We start from the raw sequence: 22,941 nt of genomic DNA on the forward strand, positions 1-22,941 counted from the left end.
TCAGAAGTATGGTTAGATTTGCCTGGAGCAAAACAAAAAAGCTGAGAGTTCACTTATATTTTTATTATTTTTATACACATTAAAATTATCAGTAAACAAAAAAACTATGTTTTATTCAAAAACCAACAAACTAAATTACGAATTGCTTCAGTTAGTAAATTCTCATTTTTCATTCATTTGGCGTACATACATTGTCGACACAAGCAATCAAATAAATGAATTTATCTTCTCCGACCCTAAAAGATAACAAGTGAAGTAGTAAGTACAGAAAAAGGAGCAGCGTTCTTTCCTTTTGTTTTGTCGATTGTGTGAATAGTGAGTTCACTGAATAACATACATCTCATCACTGTAATATTCTGCCTGAAATACAATACGGAAAACTGAAAAGTACAATGCATCGGATTTTTCTTTCTTTTTCAACCAACGAGAGCAAAAGAGAGGCAGCATTCAGTTCCTAAGGCAATAACGTCGTTTAATACACAAGAGTCCTCTGCTTATGAAGGGGAAATGGGGTTTGCGGTTTTTTTACTTTTCCAAACGAAATTCTCATCGCGTCGGCTCAAAGCAACTCTCGACTATCAGAAAAAATAAACATTCACAACGGTGGTTTAAAAAAATTATCATCGCGCGTTCTGAAACATTTTTTTTTTTTTTTTTTTTTTGAAAATTGGATCAACAGACAACTGAGGAGAAAGCGAGGACGTTGGCACTCTCGGAAAGTGAGGAAAAGTCGTCTCTCGTAGAACAAAATCATCACATATTACATACGCAAATACATTATAGTTTAATTAGATTAAAAACCGGTTTTTCAGCACTCACTAAGGTTCTTCTTAAGCACTTCTTCTTTGTCAAAAGTCTCTCTTAATTAGCTTGTTTCAGTGAACTCGAGAGCCAACGTCCCTTTCGTTCGTTCGGTACAGCATGCACGACAAAAAGCGTATAATAAATTACACATTTCTCCCACAAATTAAAAAAAAGAAAAAAAAATTAATAGGTGGTTCTTTTTTTCATTTTGCTCTCGAATACCTATATAAGAATAATTAATTATTTATAAACCAACAACAGATAGGTCTACGAACGAGTACACAATTGGCAAGCATCGTAACTTGTTGAACAATTTTGAACTTGGCGAACGTTGGACGAAAGTAGATTAAAGATCCGCACTAATAATACATAACTTCTTTTCTTCTTCGCAACTCGTGTGAGTGTGTGTTTTTGTGTGTGTTGTGTTTGTGTGTGATTTTTCTAAAGACTATTTTGGTTGGATAGTTCTTTTTTCTGCAACACTCAAACCGCTTTAACTTTTGCTTTGACACAGAGATTTATATATTTATAACTCAACACTTTCTTTCTTTCGATCACAAGAGAGCCTCATTATTCCAAAATCAACTTGCAACGTTTTTATCAAAATCCGCTAAAAATCCCACGCACACTTCTTCTCTCGTTATACTTTGTTTTTACAAAAATTGACAAGAACTGAGAGACTGAGGAAAACTATATTATTTAAATTGAAAAATAAGCAATCGCGCGCCGTCCTTTAGACACTTTTCATTTTCCAACATCCCACTGTTCAAACTTAATTAAGTAAGAAATACTTTGAGAACAAAAAACGCAGTTTTTTATCCATTTAATTTTTGGTTAATTCCTCAGGTATTATAGCATTAATGCAATGGCGGTGAGTTGTCTTCGATATAATTTTTTTCCAGTTACAAAACAACTCCCTTGGAAAATAATGTGACCAATTAAGGAAAATTTGATTCAAATGCCGTGAAAATATTATCCGCTCTGCTCAATTATTTACGATAAGTCTAACTTTTAGATACAAAAACTCCTCTGGCTTATAGAAAAGTTGTGGTTATACTGGAGGAATTTCTTCTTTTTTACGCATCTTGGCGCGGTGCTGGACAAAATAGAGAATGAAACCTTTGCGGCATCAGTCAGAGAAATCATCTAAACAACCTCTGCTCTGTACAATATTGAGGGAGTTTCGAATAGAATAATTAATTAATTATGACTCGTACATGGTTAGTCTCGGGAACATAATATTAATTACAAACGGCTCACTACTTTTTCTCGTCACATGCCTTTTCTTGGACACACTAAAAATGGGCAGCAAAAATAGATTGACCGAAAGAAGCTGGCACTCGAGGAGACGATATTGATCATAAAAGACTGGCCCACCGTTTATAGAATGAAATTCAAAATCAAAAGGACTGTTGGAAAATTCTAAAAATTTGTAGCCCAATATGAATTATTAGGAAATTTTAATTTGTGCAAAAACCCAAACAACAATATTAACAGAACAGTAATTTTTGATCAAATTAAAATTTCAAAAATTTTCAAACAAGGCTATCAATAATTGCAGCCAATTTTTTTTTGTCCTTTGGTTTTTGTCATTAAGCTAAATTTCCAATTTCTGATCAAGCTAGTCTTTCAAACCAAAGATCGGCAGATTGATTGCACATGAACCGACATCTTTCGTTTGTCTGCGAGTCTAGATTGAACGGTGAGAATGATGTGTGTTTGTTTGTGAGTGGACGAGAACATAATGCCTTTCACAGAAGAAAGTAACACGAATGATTGCGACTTGCATGGTTGGTGCAATAATTAGTTTTGTTTTGTCTTGCATATACAAAAGAATCTGGGAGTAGTTGCTCTTTCTTTCTTTTAATTATTTTGTTCCGGCTGATGGTTCAAATATAATAATCAATAATAAGAATAATAATAATTTGAGCTACACCATTTACCAAGTACATATTTTCTTGTATTTTTAGTTATTTATATTGCATCACATTATATTTAAAACAGAAACACTTTTACGGACAATGACGGAAGGGGATTGATTTTTGCCTCGGTGTTTTTCTCTTCTTGGAAGAAAAATAACTGTTTCCTTTTGTAGCTTCCAACCCCCTGGCTTTTCCGCAAGTGCCCGCCGCCTCGGTAGCACACCTCCTTAACGTTTGGTTGATATGGCAAAATTATTATTTTCAACAAGTATTTTCCTCTCTCGAGGATCTCATCCTTTTTCAAGCGATATACAAAAAATCTGGGATATTCTGGTAGTGCAGCGTTTTCTTAATACAGCAAGAGACTGATCTCCGAGGCGACGAGTCTTTTCGGCAAGTTAAAATTAAGTTCACTGGCTTACAGCATTTCTTCGGTTAATGGCTTCAACAAGTATTTCTTTTTATATAAATAGTCTTTTCCAACAGAAAGCAGCAAAAAGGACATCTTTCCACATTTTACTCATCTAACTGTTAATTAATTTCTTTTTCTTTCGTGTAACAACTTGCTGAGAAAAGCACGGCCTAATCTAATTGTAAGGTTGATTTCTTTCTTTCTTTATAACCACGGTGAGTCTATTAATGATATTTTTCATGTTTTTTTTTAAGAGTAGTTTTTTCTTTTCGTTTTCTCATCTGCGGTAGGAGTGCTCGTAGGGCTCGCGGGGCAAGGTAAATCATAATTTAGGACATTGTTTGGCAGTCTCTCTCTCGGTCACACATCCAAGGTCCGTTTTTGCGTTTTTTTAAATGTCACACTCGGTGCCGCCGGCTGCTACTGATGCGACGGCACTCGACCTGCTGTGGCGGCTGATGGGGCGCGACGGAGGCGGCGCTGACTATCACTTGCCAGCGGCTGCTTTCGAGTCTCCAGATTCTTTTATTTTGTTGCTGTGGTTCAACTCCAACTCTGACAGCTTCTTCCACAACTCGTCCCGTTCTTTCTCTCGCTTCTTCTCCCTGCAAGTGAATTAAAATTTGCACTTATTACAATAGCAATCCATGTCAACTTTAACTCAGAGACGATGCACAATAACGAATAATAACAAGATTATTTTGGCTGATTGCAATTATTATCTCAGCGGCTGTCACTCTTACTTTTGTCTCTCTGTTTTGTATGACGCCGTTAGCTCGTCAAACAATTTGCTGTTCATCTCCATGAAGGTTTTGAGCACGTTGTACACGAGGGCCACTATGGTCTGGTTCCAGTGCTCCTTGCTGATTCGATATAACGCTGGGAACATGATTGGCATAATCACATGGTTGTTCTCCTCTATTAACGACATGATGTATTCGTTATTCCAGAAGTACAGCGCTCTCTCAGCAACCTGCAATGATGTTTTAAACATTTAATTTTGAACAAATTTCAAATAATCCTTATACTAACCTGGAAATGAGGGCTGGAGACGCATCTAGAAATTTGTCGGAACATTGGATCTTGAATTTTAACAAACTGCGATGGTTCGATTACATCAAGAATCTCTTCTACTTCTCCTAGAAACATGACCTGGAGCAGAAAGGAGACAGGATTTAGAATTGGACACACAGGCGGAAAAGTACTCACTTCCTTCTGGCTGCATGTTTTGGGCCAATACTTCAACAGGCCACGACACACGGGCTCGGTGAGGGTTGCATCCTTCTCGAGGAACTGCACCACGCAGTAGGCCAGCTGCGCGTGGTACAGCGAGAGGCACTTGACCTTGTGCAGTGGCAGTAGCACCTTGACCAAGAACTGCTTGTGCTCTGCCTTGAGGGGCAGCGCAAAGCCGTTGATGATGCTGCCCAGGATCTCCAGCAGCTCCCCAACACCATTGAAGTGTTCCGTTTCGTATATAAACCTGAAAGCATAAATTGCATTAGAAATCTAAAAATGCAAGAGATAAGTTGTGCAAAAATAAATAGTTTAGTGCGAGAAATTGCCTGAATTGATAATGAGATTTCACTCCATAAGGCTTCAAGTTAAGAAATCCGCTTGATTTAATGTTAATTTGATAAAAAGTGCTTAAGATTTAATAAGAAATCAAAAGAACCTTACTTAATGTCCCAAAGTAGGCTCTTTCGTCATTAGAATATATAATTTTTTTTTAAACTGCCAAGTCTTTGATATATATTTTAACCTCTCATAGTTAGGAAAACTAAAGGGTATCAGCAAAAGTCAATAAATTCAAGTTAAATATAAAATAAATTAACATTCGGAATTTCCTCCGCAGCGCCGCCGATTTTGAAAATAAATCTGCCGCGTCGGGCAGACTGCTCGGCGGTGCGGAGCCTCTCGCTGTCTGCGAGTGGCCTGATCGCATGTTAGTGGAAAATTTATGTATATTTTATTCTGCCGGCCGGCAGGCCGCGGAGGAAATCTTATTTTGGAGCAGTGATGCCATAAAAAGCAGTCTGTATGCATTTGAGTGCCAAACCAGCACTTAATGGCCCGTAATGCAGCCGGCGGAGAAGACGAGCAAGGAGTTTTTCCTCGCCGGGCATGTATCTACCTGAGAAAGATGTTGTTGATCTGTTTGCGGATGAAGGCGCGCAAACCGAGGAACTTGCCATAGATACGGTGCAGCACCGTCTTTAAAAAGTCGCGTTCTCGAGGATCTTCGCTGTCAAACAGGTCTAGCAACTGCAAGCAGGGATTAGCGAGTCAGACAGAGCGAGACAGACGCGCACACAATCTAAATTTTTCAAACGCGCGCAAACAAACACTCACCTGTAAAACAAATTTTTGGTCTATGACTCGTTTGCCGATCGCTGGCTGAAAGTCGGATGATTCCAAAAACCGCAAAAAGAATTCGTACACCAGCTGAAAAAAAAATTTTCCCCCTTTATTCTTCATAAAATTTATCAAAAATAATTTTGATTGTTAAACAGAGCACATTGAATAGGTTTCCTTTTTTAAAGAGCTTATTAATAGATATCTTTAGAATTAAATATTCTTCTTCCGAAAATTTTAAGAAAAAAATATAAGAAAGCTTGTCACTAATAGCAGTTGTTTGCTTAAATACCATCAAAACAGTCACAGCTGCAGAGACGAACCAACGAAACTGGTTCAATTCAATGGTAATTATTTTATAATGACTTTAACAAGTACTTGGATTTTAATAAAAATTATTAATTTGTAAAAAAAAAACAAGTATTATTAATTTTTAATTAAACTATCAAAAAATTTATCAATATCCACAGGTAATTAATTTATAATGATTAATTACCAGTATTGAAAAAAAACTTATATTTAATTTGAGAAAAAAAAATGATGATTCACCTGCAGGTGTGGCCACGAAGCCTCCAGCGTAGGATCGTCTTCCTCGGGATCAAAGTCCGGATTCTCACTGGGTGGCAATGTGCGGAACAAGTTGGCCGAGATCTGCTCAAGCAAAGTGTTAGAAAAAACGATCGATCAGCTGACGCAGATCACTGACCATTTTAATAATCTCAGGGTAGACGGGCTCGGTGAGAACTCCTCGACCTGCGGTAATGTAGTCGACAAGGTCGTTGAGGGAGGCGCGCTTGATCTCCTTGCCCTTGAGGTCGGCCACCGGGTCCATAAAGTCAAAGCCGATGCAGCACTGCCGCAGCTTGCGGATGAACAGATCCTCCTGCTCCATTGACGGGACATCTTTAACAATAAACAATCCACACGTCAGTTTTGAGTTTTCATTTGTAATTCAAACAGAATGAAATAAAATTTATTTCGGAATTTTTATTGGTTAACACCATTTTTTAATATAATTGTCGAATTTGCCAAGATTTTTCATTTTAATTCAAAACGACATATATATTAAAATATTTAATTCTATGGAAGGACCGGAAAATGAAAATTTTTATTAAAAAAGGTCAAAGAGCGCATTTGACAGCACCATTTTGCCTCAATGACAATTTTTATCAATCGAGAGCCTCCAACATTTTGACATTATTCAAATGTAAACAGTCGATTCGGCAAACTGCACATAATTTACTGGTGCGCAACGTCAAAATCAATTTCGTGTGCATGACCACTTCCAGCAGGAGAAGGGAACTCTTCACTCGGTCAGATAAAATTTATCACAGTGATAAATGGTATTCTGTCCAATTAACTTCCAAATAGAAATCACAAAAATTATTAATAATAAAAGACTGATTATGAAAGAGGTTAAGTTTATTGTAATGCGATATTAACATTTATAAAAAAGTATTAAACAATCAGTAATATATTAGTCTGTTAGATTTATTTATTTAAGTTGATTTTATTTTAATTTTGTGGGTAATTAAAACAAAAACCTTCTTTTGTACGTCACTTTTAAATTTTTTGTCAGTAAATATTATTTACAGCTTAAAGCGATTGTGTAACAATTGAATAGAGAACGAACAAATAAATCGCAAAACATATTTTGTACCAAAAATAAAACGGTCATTTATTTATTCATTCATTCAAGTATCCTCCAGCATGTGTATTGTTCTAAATTTAGATAAAAAAATCTGCCTCTCAAATGAAATGAATTTGAAATGGGCCACTCACTGAATGAAACTCGCGAGATTTATTCAGTGTGCGAAATCAATGCGAATTTGTCGTCATTGTGCATCAGGTGCATTCGGGGGTCCGGCTGAACTTTCACCTTTGGTAGTTGGGCACCGAGCATTACATATGGCTGCGAGGCGAACGGGCTCAGTTACTCGAGCGTAATGACGTCATGCGGGCCTAGTTGCCATAACAACCAGCCGCTAGTACTACCGCTCAGCCCGCCCGCCTGCCCAGCAGAGCTGCTTTATCTAATTTCTCGGCGGCCTTTAAAGCTCTAAAAAAAGTGTCGCTGCGGCCGATGCGTTTTCTAATTACTTTTTCTTGTATTCAAAGTGTGCAGCACTTTGGCCGGGGGCCGAGCGAACCCAAACACACTCATTTGCACTCGATTGATTTTCTGTCTCACGCCATCCGTCTTTTTCAGCCCAACCATGTACATACATACATAGAGACTGTTGCTGATGTTCGATTGCAATTTTTCGGTGCTCCGATATCCGCCCGGCCGGCTCGGATTTCAAGCCCCGTCTGGAAAGGGGCGGAAAAAATATCAAGAAGGGCCCATTCGTGATCAATGAATGATAAATGAACCGTGATGGATCAATTTGACCTTGATCAGGACTGTTTAGAAATCAATCACTGAATTGGGTCTCTGATTATATTTATTTCTCTGTATTTTCCAGTCCATCACCTTGGGAATATAGCTTTATCTGCAGTTTGGATAGAATTATTTACTTAGAAAAGTACCAAAAGTTTCATTTTCAGCTTAAAAATTACAAAAGTTGAAAAACTTTCGCCGACTTTTTTTTCCGAATTTTCCTTTACCACTTTATCTATCTTATATGTAATAATAATTTAATCTACTTTTGAATTGATAAATGGCGGAAAGCTTTATTCCGACGCAAAACGCACTTCCTGCAAAAAATTTGACTTTATCTAAACCAACAAAATAATCTACAGTTGATTATGAAAAAAACATACTCCTTGATAAATTTAATAATATTATATTTATTTTAAATGCATTAAGTACATCAGGGAAGCTCAAATTCACGCATATCATGATAAATTGCTTTTTTTAAATATAAGTGAAGTGACATCACCATTTTGCCTATTGAGCATTTTTGCCAATATTTCGCTTAAAAGAATTGGCTTTTACTTTTTTCATGATTTTAAACAAATGCGATATACCTTGTTTCAAATTTATCGCAAGCTCGCTAAAATTCCAGTCAAAAATCTTTTCGTTTCCAGTTCCAACTTGTGACTTTGCGGTTTGTGCACCCCTAGCTAGGGAAAGTGCTTCGTCAGCCGGCGCTGATCTCGAGAGTAAGAAAGAACAAGTGCAATAAAAAGTCCGGCGCGGCCATTCCAGCCGTCTCTCTGTTTATCTGCCCTTTTATACATACACACACGTATGGGGAACGCATTGCAGCGCAAATACAGAGGCCGAGAAAAAATAATAGCCCGAGAGCCGCGCGCGCACGGCAGCCGAAAAGCAAAGAAACCAAGGCGTGTCCCTTCAGCCGATAAGAAAGAGTGGAAAAGTCGCCGCGATATCAAAACCCATCTCGCGCCTCAGATAATGCTGCAAATTGCCCTTAAAAGCGTTTGGCATTCCGATTCGATTGCAAAACTATACCTAGGATCAACTGATAACATGGTCGGTAGCACCGAATCAAAAAGTAATAAAGTCATTCAATTCATAAGAGCCAAAAGTAAAAAGATGAAAAAATTATGCATTTAAAAAAGACGCTCAGAGAAGAATTTAATGTAAAAAATTAAATTTCTCTTTCACGCAAGTATATTTTATTTTTTCATTAAAAAATTTCATCTCCATAAAAAAAAAATGTAAAAGAAAATTTTCGCTTTAATAAAAATTTGAATATGATTTAGTTAGAAAAATCGTTTAACTGTGAAACTAACTTCCTGTGTTTAATTAAATTAATGGCCGAGCTTCAATTTATAATTTTTTTTCTGTTAAAATAATATGAACAATTCAGCAATTTTGGTTTATTCTTTCACTGATATTGTTTATTTACTATTATCATGTTAAATTAAAAATTTGCAACGACGAATTTTTACAACGTGCCACAAACAAGTTGTGTCTTTTCGCTAATCCAAATTGGCACTGACGAATTCCAAATCGAAACTAATTAGCATCAAGTGCAAAAGTGTCCGACGCGTGTCAACGACGCGGCCACTCCGTCAGCATTGCCATCATTAGTGTACGGGACTGGAGAAGTCTTCTCTCGACCACCGCCGAGAAAGCTCATGAATTATGGCTGCAGCCCGCAGCATGTAGAGCAGGATATTGTTTTTTCTTAAACAATAAACAACTCACAAAAACCCATCGAGGAAAAGCCGATTTTAAATTCAAATCACCATGAATCAACCCTCGATTGTGAAATTCTACCACAAAAAAAAAAGTTTATTTCCAGGTGTGTGGCGCGCGTGAGCCGCACGGGCGCAACTCCAAATTATTACATAATGTAATTTCCACACAAGGAAAGCGGCGGCGGCTGCCAAACGGGCCGCCGAGGGAAAAGTGCACGCCCAGCGACTTTTAATCACAAGAACGGGCACGTTTGCTCTTTATGGCGAGGGTCGCCAGCACCACTTCTTGCCAAAATTCCCTGCCGATCGGAAAAAGTGTACAACCCCTTCAAGCGTTCAAAACGCTAAATTGACAGTATAAATTTTCAAATTTTTTTAAATTATTATTCCTATATGATTGTTTAAAATGTAAGTGAAATGCTGTATTTCATTCTGAAGTCATAAAATAGATCATTTAAATCATTTAAATTAAAAGTATTAAAATAAGGCAATTTTATTGCAAAATAATGATTTTTAACTTAAAAAAACATTTGAAATTAAATTTCCTCAATTAGAAAAAGGGAAAGAGAAGAAAAGAAATTTTCGCATGTTTTTGGATTAAGTAAAGGATAAAAGACCTTAATTTAGATTCCTTAAAATTAAATTTACTTTCGAACTGCATTACTTCATTTTACTTGTTTTGAGGGAAATATATAATGACATTTTTGCTATCAACATTTAGGTTATTTTGTAGAAAAAAATTTAAGTTCAAAGCACTTCACAGGTTCATTCACGGTCTTTGAATTTGAATACAGCTTTTTCTCTGGTTGTTTGAGTCGTTTATTGTTTTGTAAGAAGAGCCCAATAAACGACTCATACTTCTAAACATGGAAAAGCTTAATTTCAATTCCAACGCCATTTATTTTTGACCAATTTCCTGGTTTTTCTTCTAAATAAATAAAATATTTCTCAAAAAAACTTTCATTCCTATTAAATATGGAGGAATTATTACAACTGTCACTGGCACCTACAATTTTACCAACTCAAATTTATGCTGAATTGGTAAATTTAAAAAAAAAAAAAAAATTGGTACATTGAAATAAATACGCCGTAAAAATTGACAGAGTCGCGTTGAGGCATTTGACTTTTGGCACTGCGCCTAACTAACAAGTAAGGTTGATTTTGGTTCCGGGCGGCCGCCAATCGAAATTCCACGAGCGCTCCATCCACTTTAAAGTGGCTCGCTTCCGAGTGGGCGCCGCGGCCGATTCGGCGTTGCCGGCGTCGGCATTCCAGAAATAATACCCCTGCTCAAGTGCGAGCGAGCGAGCGAGGGCGGCTGGAGGGGCAGCCGTGTTAATTAATAAATCAGCTCTCTCGACTCGCGCGACCGAAAAGTATCGACGGATCGATCCGGGGCCGAGCCGAATTTATACAGGGCTAATTAATCACAGGCTGATAATTATTGCCCGTGTGAAGCGAGCGCGCTGATTAAATTGTCGCAGTGGTAATTAATTCGCTGGCGAGAAGTGTCGCGGAGAAAATATAAAATATTGCTGCAAGGCTGATTTGATGAGGAGAATGCGACGGGGTAACTACCCCTTAACAGGGAGAATCGGCTTGCAGTCGCTAACGATCCTCAAGAGATAAATTCTGATTGAAAAATGGGCAATACTTTGTGAATATGATCTTCAAATTAATAATAATGTAGTATTTACACTTCAATAAACTTAACGTGATGTAAAAAATAAAAAATAAAATAAAATGATAGTTACTATTTACATTTATTTAATAATTTAATTTTCAGGCATATTTCAATTTTATGCAATATTCAAATAATAATTATTTTATCACCCAGCTGATTTCTTTCTTCCACTTCAACTTATAATAAAAAGACCAAAGGAGACTTTTAATTGCTTTTAATCTGGAAAATGTAGTGGATATGATTGTGAGTTATACCAAGTCGTACCAAAGAAAATGATAAATAAGAAAATCGAACCGAATGCTACTTCATTGTTTTTTAACTGAGAACATGTAAATGCATTTGATAAAAATAAATAAAATAATTATTCTTTATGAGATTATTAAAAGGTCACTGCGCATTTCCTTGAATAATTTCCTCCCACATTTTCCGTGACTTGGCATCCTTATTTTTCTAATTGAAAAATGATTCCAAAATAATAAATTTGAATTTATTCATATATTTCCGAGCAAGACGTTTCCAAGGACATTTTGCCACTAGAAAGGGGAATTAATTATAATTATTATGGTATATCATAAAATGAGACTGATTATTTTAGAGTTTCCGTCATATTTAGGAGAAAATTAACAAGTCCCGTTGCAAGACCCGCATGAATTTGGAAATAATGCGCCAGCATTATGTGACTTTGGTGTTGCAACCGCCAAATTAAGCCCTCATTTATACTGTCAGTCTTTAAGGCATGTATCCATTTTCCCTCTAAAATCTGTAAACACGAGTAAAAAATTACTGTAAAGGAAGAAATTTAATTCACTTTTGGCCAACAAAATTATTCCCCGCAAATTCTTTTAACAAGCTGATATTTCATTAAGGCGTTGAGAAATGAATGGGCTGCAAATCTGCGTTGGTGGGTCGCGAAATTGGGGAAGCGGCCGGCGTCTGAGTTGTGTGGGCCGCGAATACCGTCGCTCGCTGTTCTCACGCAGGAATTTTATTTTTCCTCCGCCGTCCGTTCGCAATTGAAGCCCCGTCCGTCTAATCACGCCGCGCTTGTTTCGCCCTTCTAATGCAAATTTCCTTTTTATTTGCTCTCTCTCTCTCTCTCTTGGAGTGGCGCAAAACGCGGTCGCCCGTGATTTGAATTGCGAAATCTCGGCACATCTGGCGCGCGAACTGAGTCAATAGATAGAGGAACAAACGCCTGCGATCATCTGCCTTCATTGATTCTCGACCTTGGAGCGCCGCAGTGCCATTTCCTGCTTCGCCGACGCGTTATTTCCATTTACAATTTTCAAGATTCAGGTGGAGATGCGTGAGGCCAAGTAAACTCTGTCTTTAATTATCTTCAACATTGATACTTTTTTTATAAAAAAAAGTATGCATTTCAACATTTCAATTGAATCGAGAGATTATTCAAATCTCAAATCTTATTTATTTATTCATTGAAGATCAGTTAAAATTTAATTGAATAATTTGATGCCATCAACATGTTTAAACAAATAAAGTAAAAATAAGTTTTGATTCTTACAAGGAAATTGATTGAACAATAATAAAAATAAATTTGATTTCCAAAATGACAACAGCTCACTTCCTTCCGAATAATTCACACATATAATAAATTTGGCTGTGGGTGTCGTCGGGCTCAATGTCCATATTTTCCGCGAGTCAAAAAGCTTTTCCGCCCGCCGCCACTGGAATAATTCAGGAGTGGCTTCGAGCGTGTCGATTCTCGCGAAAGGCGGCGCCTTTGCCAGAAACTCTGTCGTTCTTGGCGGGTTTCCACAGGTGAGTTGGGCGACGACGAAGCCAATGCAAATCCCACTGTGCATTATGATTTGCATGCAGCGGCAGACACGGCAAGTATAACAACAGGACTACTCTCGTAAATAGAGCATCCAGCTGAGCGTCTTTTCTTGCGGAAGAAAGCAGAGGAACGTGCTCGATTGACCCTTTGTGAGGGAGCACGAAAACACCGAGCTGCACAATGAACATTCAATTTAAACGCATGCAACGGTCAACAAGGAAATTGCTCTCAATTCGTATTGAAAGCAGACAATGAAGACGATTGATTCGGAAAAATATCCAATTACTGATTGAAAAACTTCCAAGACGTCTGATTGAAAAACAATTTTTGAAAAATTTGTATCATTTGCACAAATCAAATTAAGTTTTTATTGCGAAATGATCAAAATCAAAATACAAATTTGTCTCAATATTGGGTGGATAAATATAAAATCAAGCAAATTGAGGGTAAAAAATAATATAATTTTTTCCAATGAATATTGCGGAATTTATTAATATTTTGAAATTTAATTTGAATTTCAATATTTAACCATGCAATTTTTAACGTTTTAATGGTTTGAATTTTGTACGAACAAATTTAGCTGTTCACTTTTGCAGGCCAGACATGTTCAATCATTATTCAAATTGGTTCACGTCAGAAGGTAATTTATCAGCGAAACTCGACGCGGTGGCAGATCAACAATCAAACCAAGCCGATTTTCACACGCCCCGCTTATTTTGGCCTCGGATGATTTTCGTCCGCTTGAGTTCGTGCATGCACGGGGGCCACATTTGCATTTATGGCTTCGGTTCGGCGGCAATCCCACCGCGCGCGCTGCTTCACGTGTGTCTCTGATTAATGACATCCCTTCGGAGGAGAACGTGTGTTCGGACACGCAGCGGCGTGGCCCCTACTCGACGCGTGCACATATTTCGTACATGCACACGTGGTTGTGCACGACAAAAAGAAAGATGACGAGGCGAAATTTGCATTCAGAGAGAGGCGAACAGGTGGTGGCAGGCGTGCAAATTTTTTGCCAATGACACTGCAAAGCTCCATGTGCTAACAGCTCTTTTATGACATAAGAAGCAACAACAAAAGGAATTAATTTTACTTCGTTTTATAATATGCAAGGTCTGTAGAATAAAAAATTCAGAAATAAATTAAAAGCTTTTTGGCAAAATTTGCATGTGAATCAAATTGCACAAATTTTTTCAATTTTTTGGCCAGGATTGTGTGGTTGCATAAGGTCATAATTATTTTAGCAGCCTTTTGATAATTATTTTTTTTTTCAATTTTTTTTTTCAGAACGTGAGTAGTAAAAATTGAAAGTTTAAATGAGATTCACTTTGTGTATAAAAGCACAGCATTGGATTTCAAGCAATTAAGTGTTAGGTTTTTTCTCAATTTAAATTATTTTGGTATTTTAAAACACATTATTTTAATTCAAAACTGTAATCAATAAAAAACTGAATTTTTGCCCTAAATGAAAAAGTAACACAAAACACTAATCAAAATGACCGTCTATTTTTGGTTATTTTAGTAAATTATTACCTGACTTATTGAATTTTTTCATTTATAATTTTGAATGACTGCTTGGATTGATAAAAAAATTATAGTAAGAGACTCTATTATTGCAGAAGATATTTACATTTAAATCGAGCTTTTATCTTTATTTAATATTAAACGATTATTTCTCATAATGAATTTTAAATAAGAATGAATTTATATATAAATCAAACGATTCGTCCCGCTGAGAAAAGTGCGCTGCGCCTTTGCAGCGCCGGTCGAGACTAATTTCCCCGTGAGCCATTAGCATATCATTCCCGAGATTAAAAAGCGGCGGCTCGTCTCTCTTTCTCACTGTGTTTTGATCCACGCGACCTCGTCTCGCTTTCGACGGCGGCATCCGTCGGCAGCAAACTTGGGCGTGAATTTTTCATCAACGCGCCGAGGACCAGCGCCGAGGGCACCCCTGCTACCCCCCGCCAATGTGTGCACTTGACACCCACTTCTCGTTATACGCGGCAGCCACTCGCAATTAAAATTTTCCACCATCTCCCTCGCCGCACACAGACGCTGTTGCACTCTCGATGTTGCATCTCGCGGCCGCGCTAAATTGGCCCCGGCTCGTTTTATTATTCACACGGCCGGCTGCACTTTAATCATCCAACTGCACAAGATGCAGTGCCTGCTTTATTAACAAGTTTTGAGTGGGTGACAATTTTTATTTTCCAACTTTCGGCCTTGTTCCTTTTTGGCCCTATTGCGGGATTCCCAATTTTTTTATTCAGTGCTCAAGCCGACGATGGAAGTCGTGATTTTAAGATGATCAGGAAAGAAGTTTAGAATAATTTTTATTCTTTAAATTAAATTTTAAAATTTGAAACGAGAAATGAGGAGGATAGTGCAAATTGTAATAATATTATTTGCCTCTGGTTTCTGCAATTAAAATTAATTTTAAGTTTAATATTTAATGAGTCAAACTTTAATGATGACTACTTTGAGCACATATTTATGCAAAAAATTCCTGATTATGTAATTTGAAGAATAAAAATTCAACCAATTATTACAACGGGAAATGTGCGGAAATGAAAATATTAAATTTTCTCTTCACTGAAAAAAATCTGTGCGTTTTCCTCATTCAAGTGCATTCTCCAAGCACATTTCTTGCTTCTTGATACAGAATATCAAAGCGCAATGAAAGAGAGTCAGATTTCCTTTTGCTCTTTGTGAAGAGTCCTGCACTGCAACTTCTCAGAAGAGTGCAATGCGCTTTTCCTCGATGGTAAATACTAAATTGAGAGTATTGTTCGCTGGCCGCAGTTTGCTCTGGTCTCTGCCACACGCGGCCGTCGGAGTGCTTTTTAAATCAGAGCTTTTTATTTGCAAGCAAACGGAACAGGGAAGCCTTTGATCTTGTAATTCATCATGTAATTAATAATTGCTTCTGTTTATATCTGCTGCATGTTGTTGTGTGGGCTATAATAATATATCTGTAACACACGTTGTAAAGGCAAAAATAAATATAAATAAAATTTAATCTAATCAAATAATAGTAATATCTGGGATTTTTTCAGTTGTCTGCGGAAAAGTTATTAAATAATAATATCTTTGAACTATTTTTCTTTCTTAAATTTTGCCTTTTGTATTTAGATAAATATGCATAAATTGCATAGAGATTTTGATACATAATAATTCTGTAAATAATACAATTGATCGCTTCATTGAAAAAAATGACTTTGGATGGCGCGAACTTTGAAAGAGATTTTTTTTTCAAACATTTCATATCACACTGAAACAAAAAAAAGTTGCAAAACTCTTTCTTCCTGCACGTTTCAAGAGCATTGTGTGCGAAATGCGGAGCAGCAAGGCAAGGTGTGCAAAAACAATAACAATCGCAACAATAATACGCCCCCGTTGCACACCGAGGCGGTTTGGCGAGTTGGGTGCTCGGCAAGGAAGCCCGCGTGCCGGATCAATACCGGCGGCTGCGATGAGAGCCTTGCCTGCTTGCTTGACTCGCTCCTCTCTCTCGACTCGCACACCGCTCTCGCACCACCAGGCATGATTGCCCACAAGTTGAAGAAGACAAAAGAAAGCACGCAGCCTCCTTTGCATAATGCATACGCACCCCTGAACTCTCGCGAATGCAGCACTTTTGCCGCGGGTTCAGGTAGGCCTAGGAAAAAGGCCAATCCGTCCTTGACAAAGACGTGAAAGGCATTGAATGAGCCCCACCAATCTTCAACCTGGAGTTGCAAGATGGTTAAATAAATAATGGCTCTTTCAAACATAAGACTGTTATAAAACTATAATTAGGGATATTTACAAGCCGAGTTTTCTTAAAGGATTTAGCAAGGGAATATAAAAAAAATATCCTTCCTGTCAAGGAAATCCAGTTGCGGGATAATTTGGGTTTTCGTAAGTCTCATTGGAATTGCCAATTAATGCGAAATTTTCTTATCTCTGGGCTTTATCGCCGTTGCAGTACTTGTCCTGCTAGGCTTTTCATCCGCTATCGATTAGTCCGCCGATGAATGAGTCAAGACTGCGGTTCTAACCAGCAATGAATGACATCAGCAACCACTCCATTGACGTCTCGCACTTGAAACATGCTCGTTTCCTTTTTAAAATTCTATTTTCATCCACGTCTCTTATAAAATCAAATATTTTCAGGTATTCTCTGGAACAATATTTTTTATGGTGGGTCAAATGAAAAGGGTTAAATATCTCTAAATAAGACAGTGGTCGTTATGGGAATATCAAGTCTCCTTTGTCTCTATTTGAACGTTTTGATAAATATTCTGGTGACTCGGTTACGGGTTCTAACTTATGCCGTATCATATTTACGATCGGACGCCAGGTTGCGTCGGTGCTGGAGCATGAAGAATTAAAGAAAAGTGCTCTGCCAGCTTTGGCCGCCTGGACTGGCAAATTCTCAGGACGTCCCTGTCTCATTCATTATGCATTCGGCCTGCCCAAAGTGGAATTAGTCGATTCAAATTACAAGCTTGGCAGTTCCGACAAGTGCCGAGTTGCGCACCAGGCGAAAGGCCTTATCTACTTCCATATTAATTAATCAGAAATATTTTCCAACGCAAAAACTCCCGAAAGTCAAATCTCGTACGAATCTCATACAAAAGATTTAGGCCATCTCCATTCCTGCGTGACCACAGAAATCAAAACACAATAAAAGGAAATTAATTACTAATTTTAACAGGATTGATCTTGGAAATCAAATCAACGTTTTGAATGAGGAACTGCGGATGAAAACCCTTAGCACACATATTCGGTTGCAGCCTCATTTGCAAAGTCCACTTGAGCGACGACCAGGTGTTGGATTTCAAGCGAGTCTTTTTATACTTTTTTCGAATGAGCGCAGCTTCAGTTTTTAGCACGACTTTCTTTCTTCCCTTTCTTTCGCCCTAGGACGGAGGCAGAGTGGGCGCTCGAGCAGAAACTCCGTGTTCGATGGGGGAAAATTGAAAGAATCGATCGATCCCGCACGTTGTTTAGTAGGGCGCCGTGTGCGGCATTCATTCAACGGCGGCATCACGAAAGATGAGAAGAGGACAAGGAGTGATGTAATTGCATCCGACACTGACTGACCACTGCAGCAGATGAGGATCAAAGAACGTCGACCGCAACAAGATCATGGACCCTGTGTTCTTGATTGCGGCAATTATTGATATAGAAAATGTGGAAGAAATTGAAATTTACTTGTTTAGGAGGAGCCCAAAAAATGTAGAAAACTAGTTTGGAATTTAACTTCAAATTATAGGAGGTAAAAATTAATAATTTGATACTTTTAATACTAATAAGTATAAATAATAGGTGAGAATAAAAGTTTGATCAGAATTAAAATTTATAAAATTTAATTGAAATAAAAATTAAATCACTTTCCAATACAAATTGATTAATTTAATAGAATAATTATGAGATATATCGGATATATCAAATTTCACTTCTTGCAGGCATATGAATTGCATTGGTAACTTTTGCCAGTTTGAATAATTCGCTTTTTGCAGTGGCACAAGACGTAAGCCTCAGCAGCTGCGTTTGGTTTCAAGAGGACGGATTAAACAATGCAGGCAGGCGCAGCGATTGCGTCCTTTCTGAACACACCTGCCCACGTGAGATAATTGCCAGGCCGCTTAATTAATCAAAACCGCCAGGCAATGAAGTAACGAATCGCCGACGAAAGAGTGCGGCTAATTAGTAGCTTCCTGCTTCCTTGTGTTCGTTTGTGTTGTTTTGATCCAAGCGCCGTCACCGCGCGTTTTCTCGCAAAGGCTATTCGCGTTACGTGTAATATTGGTCGCTGCCACTTTGCGGTTTTCACGAATCTTGACACAGAAAGCAAACAAACATTGCTATTGTAAAACTCCGGAATGCCAAGAGTGACTTTCAGTCGAAGCGATTATTGTATTACTTTCATATGAACAATAATTCAATTTTTCCATTATTTGTAAAATTATTAATAATGGAATTTGTTTAATTTTAAATAAATTTCATTATTAATAATTTCCTTGTAAATATTTAGAAAAAATGTATAATAAAACAAATTTCAAAGAGAGGATCATTTTTTATAGCAAAATTTGAAATCAGCTTGTAAAATGAATTAAACGATATTTCATTAAAACATTTAAATTCATTTTTACAATTGAATACTGCTTGAAAGCAGTTAAGGACGGTAAGTAAATTTTATATATTTTGTAAGTCATATACTCTAGAACAATTGGCATCTTTTTAATAAAAATGATTCCTGCAAGTCGGTGGTTTGGATTGAGAGGAAAATCATTAGTAATTTTCGATTCTGGTTTCTATTTCTGTTCAATGCTGTGTAACAATTTTCATTCCTTTGTCTACAAATAATCTCAAATCTACGTTTTCCTTTGTTGCTCATTGACTGCTGCTGGAATTTATTCATGCAGAGCCAAATTTCAATTTCCCGTCCGCCTTAATTTTCCTGCAAGCAAAGTGTGTGTACAATATTAAGTTGTCACCGCTTATCTTGACGAATTACACGAAATCTATGAATATTTTATCGGAGCGCAGGCATAGACACACACACACACACACACACACACACACACATGTGTGCGCTCGCCAATCGATTGCGCGCGGCCAACAGATAAAAGGAGAAAAACTGTGGCACTCCACGATTCCATAATGGAAAAACGCCGCCGTTTCATTCTGGGAAACAATAAAGGCAAAGGTCGCTCTTGCCAGCTCCAGCGACCACGTATATTTATAGCAAACAAGTTCGATTAATTAATCTGACAGCAACAACAAGCAGACAATTTTTTTTAAACAAATCCCAACCATTGATCTCGTGAGGCACGTGATTCTGCTGCTCAACTAAAGTGTAATGAACAGATTTTACAATCAACGCCTCTTTCTAAGTAAAAATTATTATAAATAACTGCCGCATAGAGAAAGAGCAAAATAAATTTTTGCACCAGTTTGAGCAAAGTCATTAAACAACAGGTAAAATAAATAATAACTACACTCAACTCCGTTACTTACTCCCTACTTGAAAGGGTAGTAGAAGAGGGAGATTATTACTTCCAAGTAAACTTCATGACATTTTAATTAAATGTCTCGAATAAAGGTTATTAAAAAATCTAAATTGCAGTAATTCCTAAGATCATATAAAAATGTAAATTTAATTAAACACCGCAATCGGCTAGTTAAATTTTTTATCTTGTTATTCACAGAGATAAGTGAACTCATTTTTTTCCGTGATGAAATTCATAAACTAATTTGCTTGCTTTTCGCCCGAAACCGAGTTTCAAACGTTCGGTTTGCAAGGCCGGAGCGGTCGGTCCATCGAAACCCGATTTGCCAAACCAAAATTAGCAAGGCGGCCTTGTTGTCCGCGACCGGCGCCGCGCACATGTGGGTCTGCGTGCAGCCGAAAGATTCGTCCGACGGTCGGTCGGTTTGGCTGGAGAGTGCGAAGAAAACTTGCGTCACATACTGCGGCGCATTTGAAGCAGCAGCCTCAGCTTTCTGCCAAACTCGCCTACCACCCTGGCCCGAGTGTGTTTACATTCGAGTGCGCCCATCTTTGCGCGATTAGGATCGTAAACATAATGATGACAGGCATGAACCGCGTGCCAAGAGCAACGCCGACGCTATTGATCGATTGGCTCCGTTGTCAACCTTCCAGTCGAAGGAATAATATCGAAAGAAAGCAGCAAGGGTCGCATGCATTGCCAAAGAGGTGCACTTGTTGGCCAAAGTTTCACCATGTAAAAGCCGGATTGCGTAAGATCCTCAACAAATACATGTTAGGAGGTTGGATAAAATAATCAAGTTCGAAAATTACAATTCACAAAAAAAAATAACATTTAATATAAAATATTTAATTGCAGTTGTTGTTAAACTTTAAGAAGCCAAAATAAGGCTACTTTAATTTCATTTTAATCAAAGAGCCTAATTATTACATGCTCGCCTTACTAGGTTTTGCACTAAAATAAATAGCAAGGCCAATCAATTGAATTTATTTGATCTGATGAATTTTTACCTCCCATGGATACATTTCGGCATAAACAACAACAACTGTTTTGTTCCATATTTAATAATTGACTAAAGCTAGATTTTTCGTGAAAAATATAAGCAAAAGATGATAAATAAATTAAGTTATTCTCCATAGATTGATTTCTTACCATTCCTTCAAATACTGGGAGTTCTTTATGATATTTGAACGTGTGTCTAATGGAATGGCATATTATTTTCCCTGTGATCTGCTGCTTAACAATTTAATAGTATTACAAATTTCAAACAATAACAAATTTCAATTACCTTAACCAAACTTATATGTTTCATATCGGCCTGATTTCAGCTGTTAGTTTTAATCCTTTCACCGTCCCAAAATCTTTCACACATTTTCTTTTTACCAATTCTGATGAATTCAAAGAGAAATAAACAAATTAGCTGTAATAAAGACACTTTTGAGCGAACTGAAAGTTTGTTTGACGGAACTTTTAAATAAATAAGGCAAATTAATCTAGACATGATGAAATTTGAGTCATTTTAAGTAATTAGGCTCCAATCATATATGGAATAAAATTTATTCAATGAATTATTATCATAATTTTTTTAATCATAATGCATTTCCTCGCAACATCCTCCGAAAAACCGGCAGAAAATTTTTAATATTTAAGAACATAATTCAGAAATGAATTTTGAATAGATTTGAATGTGGAAATAATATCAAAACAAGGTGGATATCGGCCCGAGCGAGGAATTTGTCAGCCGGTGCGTGCTCTACATTCGACGGTCGGCGGCCCATGTGGGCGTAGCTGCCGTTCTGGCAGCGGGGATCGATGCTGGGCCGAAAGTGGCTGGAAAAGTGGCGCTTCGGGCACCAAATAGGCAAAGAATCTGGGAAATAAATTAATAAAGCGTTGAACGCACCTTTGAGCAGGGGCAGCTGCTGGAGTTCAACGTCGCCCGAGTTGCGGTACCGGGACGAACCCTGCGACTTTTTCTGCTTCTTCTTGAGGGAGCGCTTGGCGAACGGGTCTATCCGGTCTACGAATGCCGTCGTCGTTGAAGACATTATGGGTGCTGTCTCGGATTCGGCACTGGCTTCAGACAGATTCGGTGTTCAGCATGGTACACTCACACCATCCTAGGGACGCACGCATTTGAAATTTTTATGCTCCGCGATTCACTGCTCGCCTCGATCGGCCCGCCTCTCTGCATTCAAGATTCAAGTCTGGGTGGATTGTGCGGCCGACGAGGCCGTCTGCTGATCGGCGGCGGTGACGAATTCGGCGGTGCTCGCGCGACTCAGCTGCTGAAAGACATGGCGGCGGCTGCAGCTCTCAACCCGAGTTGTGGCTTCAAACGTCTTCGTTTTCGCACCTCCCGCAATGAATGGGGCGCGGTGACGCGACTCAATGCATTTTCAGCCCGCACCACGCGACGATCGGTTCGCTTCCCGCCGCACACGAATCGCACCAAACTTTTATTTACTTACTGCACGAATTGTATTATATCAACCCGCGGAAATAATAACCTTGCGGCTCAAAATAGGACCACGGATCGCTAGTCCGTGGAAAATCTCGCGAGATGCGGCGAGAAACAAGACACTGCTCACTACTTCCTGCGAATCGCCACCAGATGCCACCCTTGCACAAGAAACACGGGTCACGTGACCCAAAAATCAATATTTCCTATTGCTGCCAACATAAACTAGTTTTGATATCTCTTCAGTTGTTCAATTACTTGATTATTTCTTCCGTCAAGTTCCTTGAAGCACTTAATTTTTGTTAATTAATTAAATATAATTAAAAAAGTCACTTCATTTAGTATAAATGATGGAAAAAATATTCATAAAATTGTTGATTTTTCAGGT

The 22,941-nt window shown here is 37.9% G+C and overlaps 1 protein-coding gene across 1 annotated transcript; it reads right to left on the bottom strand.

The window, feature by feature from the left end:
* Positions 1–42: 42 nt before the first annotated feature.
* LOC132197472 (serine/threonine-protein phosphatase 2A 56 kDa regulatory subunit epsilon isoform) lies at positions 43–22,673 on the bottom strand. Its single transcript, XM_059620777.1, has 9 exons — positions 21,996–22,673; positions 6,200–6,396; positions 6,043–6,144; positions 5,491–5,583; positions 5,273–5,403; positions 4,348–4,621; positions 4,171–4,290; positions 3,882–4,111; positions 43–3,743 (listed from the first exon to the last, which is right to left on the bottom strand). Exons 1-9 carry the CDS (start codon positions 22,138–22,140, stop codon positions 3,626–3,628), a joined length of 1,410 nt encoding a protein of 469 aa, XP_059476760.1. The 5' UTR covers positions 22,141–22,673; the 3' UTR covers positions 43–3,625.
* Positions 22,674–22,941: the final 268 nt, after the last annotated feature.

The sequence above is a fragment of the Neocloeon triangulifer genome, unplaced genomic scaffold (genome assembly GCF_031216515.1).
Source record: "Neocloeon triangulifer isolate White Clay Creek 2 clone unplaced genomic scaffold, ASM3121651v1 ptg000012l, whole genome shotgun sequence".
Lineage (NCBI taxonomy): Eukaryota > Metazoa > Arthropoda > Insecta > Ephemeroptera > Baetidae > Neocloeon > Neocloeon triangulifer.

What these genes read in the sequence shown, in the direction of transcription:
- LOC132197472 (XM_059620777.1), bottom strand. Translation starts at nt 22,140, where the DNA reads ATGTCTTCAACGACGACGGCATTCGTAGACCGGATAGACCCGTTCGCC. An exon ending in ACCCTGAGATTATTAAAATG is followed by an intron (nt 6,145 to 6,199) that starts GTCAGTGATCTG and finishes TTGCTTGAGCAG; the next exon opens with ATCTCGGCCAACTTGTTCCG. An exon ending in ATCAACAACATCTTTCTCAG is followed by an intron (nt 4,622 to 5,272) that starts GTAGATACATGC and finishes TTATGCTTTCAG; the next exon opens with GTTTATATACGAAACGGAAC.